This window comes from Amphimedon queenslandica, unplaced genomic scaffold (assembly GCF_000090795.2).
Source record: "Amphimedon queenslandica unplaced genomic scaffold, v1.1 AMPQUscaffold_3440_Cont24566, whole genome shotgun sequence".
Classification (NCBI taxonomy): Eukaryota; Metazoa; Porifera; class Demospongiae; order Haplosclerida; family Niphatidae; genus Amphimedon; species Amphimedon queenslandica.
In genome coordinates this window covers 1-1406 of record NW_003556233.1, presented here as the reverse complement: position 1 = coordinate 1406, position 1406 = coordinate 1, and the positions used below count along the sequence as shown (strand labels likewise).

The 1406-nt window shown below is 34.4% G+C and overlaps 1 protein-coding gene across 1 annotated transcript; it reads right to left on the bottom strand.

Annotated features, from left to right (window-relative positions):
• Positions 1-144: 144 nt before the first annotated feature.
• LOC109592933 (pumilio homolog 3-like) lies at positions 145-961 on the bottom strand (the record flags this gene model as incomplete). The annotated part of the gene is made up of 5 exons (XM_020008237.1): positions 895-961; positions 610-845; positions 424-559; positions 287-362; positions 145-238 (listed from the first exon to the last, which is right to left on the bottom strand). Coding segments are annotated over exons 1-5 (556 nt in total), but the record flags the coding sequence as incomplete, so codon positions are not given.
• Between the last annotated feature and the right edge of the window lie 445 nt (positions 962-1406).

The following is a 1406-nucleotide window of genomic DNA, read 5'->3' as shown; positions in this document are numbered from 1 at the left end:
GAAAATCCCAAAATTTTGAAAAATACCCAAGGCTATAGCCCATGGTTTTTCCCAAAATTAGCTTCAAAATCACCCCCAATTTTTATTACATTTTCTGATACATATTAATGTATGTGAAGTTATGCAACAAAGGCCTGCATTTACCTTTTAATTTATCATAAACTTTGTTTCTCATTTCTTGACTTCCAAATTTCAAAATACACTGAATAATCCTAGCAGTATCATGCTTCAACGATAACTATTAATAATTATTAATGGTTGATTATTAACAATGACATCATATTACCTCATACACATTACCACTGATCAGACCCATCATATCGTTAATAGATTTATCCCTTTCCTCCTTTTTCATGTCATGCCTGTACAACAATTGATAATAAATTGACCACACCCACATAATTAGTGATCAACCACGCCCACCTCCTAACATGCTCCCATATTTGTTTTGCTTTGTTGATTCGTTCAAGTGAATCTGCTGGCAGTTTTCGCTGACGTCTGACAGAGAGTTTCTTCTTATCAAGTTCCTTCCTTGTCAAATTGGTTTTACCAGCCGTCACTAAAAAAGCAGAAAAAAGACTTAACAAATAAATGAATAAATAAAAATACTTTTTGACTTTTTATTTGCTACAGAAAACTTGTCATCGTCTTGAAGCTTTCGCTTTTCGTTCCTCTCTTTGCCAGATGTCACAGGCTCCTTGTTCTTCTGTAGCTCTTTCTTTTTCTTATCTCTTTTTGTCATATTCTTTTTCACACTTTTCTTTCCTCCACCAGGGTGCTTCTTGCTACCACTCGCTTTCTTAAATTTTGATTTTCCCTTGACTCCTTTAGAGCCTCCAACGATTCTACAAGAAAAAAAAGACTCAAAAAGAGAGAGAAAAACTTAAAACTGACTTTGCCTTAGCCATTTTTTGCAGAGCAACACACCACGTGGGTAAAAAGTTAATAACCTAACCTAATAAGTAGACACACCCATTCAATTAGATCTAATTAATCAATTAATTATCACTATCAGGGTTCTTGTATTAAGATGCCTCTTTTCTTTCCCCTCTACTTCTGGCGTCTATACAAATGGCTCCTCCGTTTATTAACGAGGAAATGTGAGCTCCTACGTATCTGTGAGGGGACGGCAGACCTTGCCAGTAGGACCTTTGCTGTTGGTAAGAGAGCAAACAGAGAGAGGGTGGAGTTATAATAATAATAATTTGTTTTATTATTATAGCTAAGTCATTGAAGAATTCAAAGCACAAGGTAATACATTATTATTTTATTTGCTCGAAACTTTTGAGGATCTAAACTTTCACGATTGTGATAACAGTTTAACGAAAACTCTTTTGAATGACTAACTTTTGCAAGGGTTCCCTACAAAAATATTATTCAACTTAGTTTTGTTGTTCTTTTTTTTA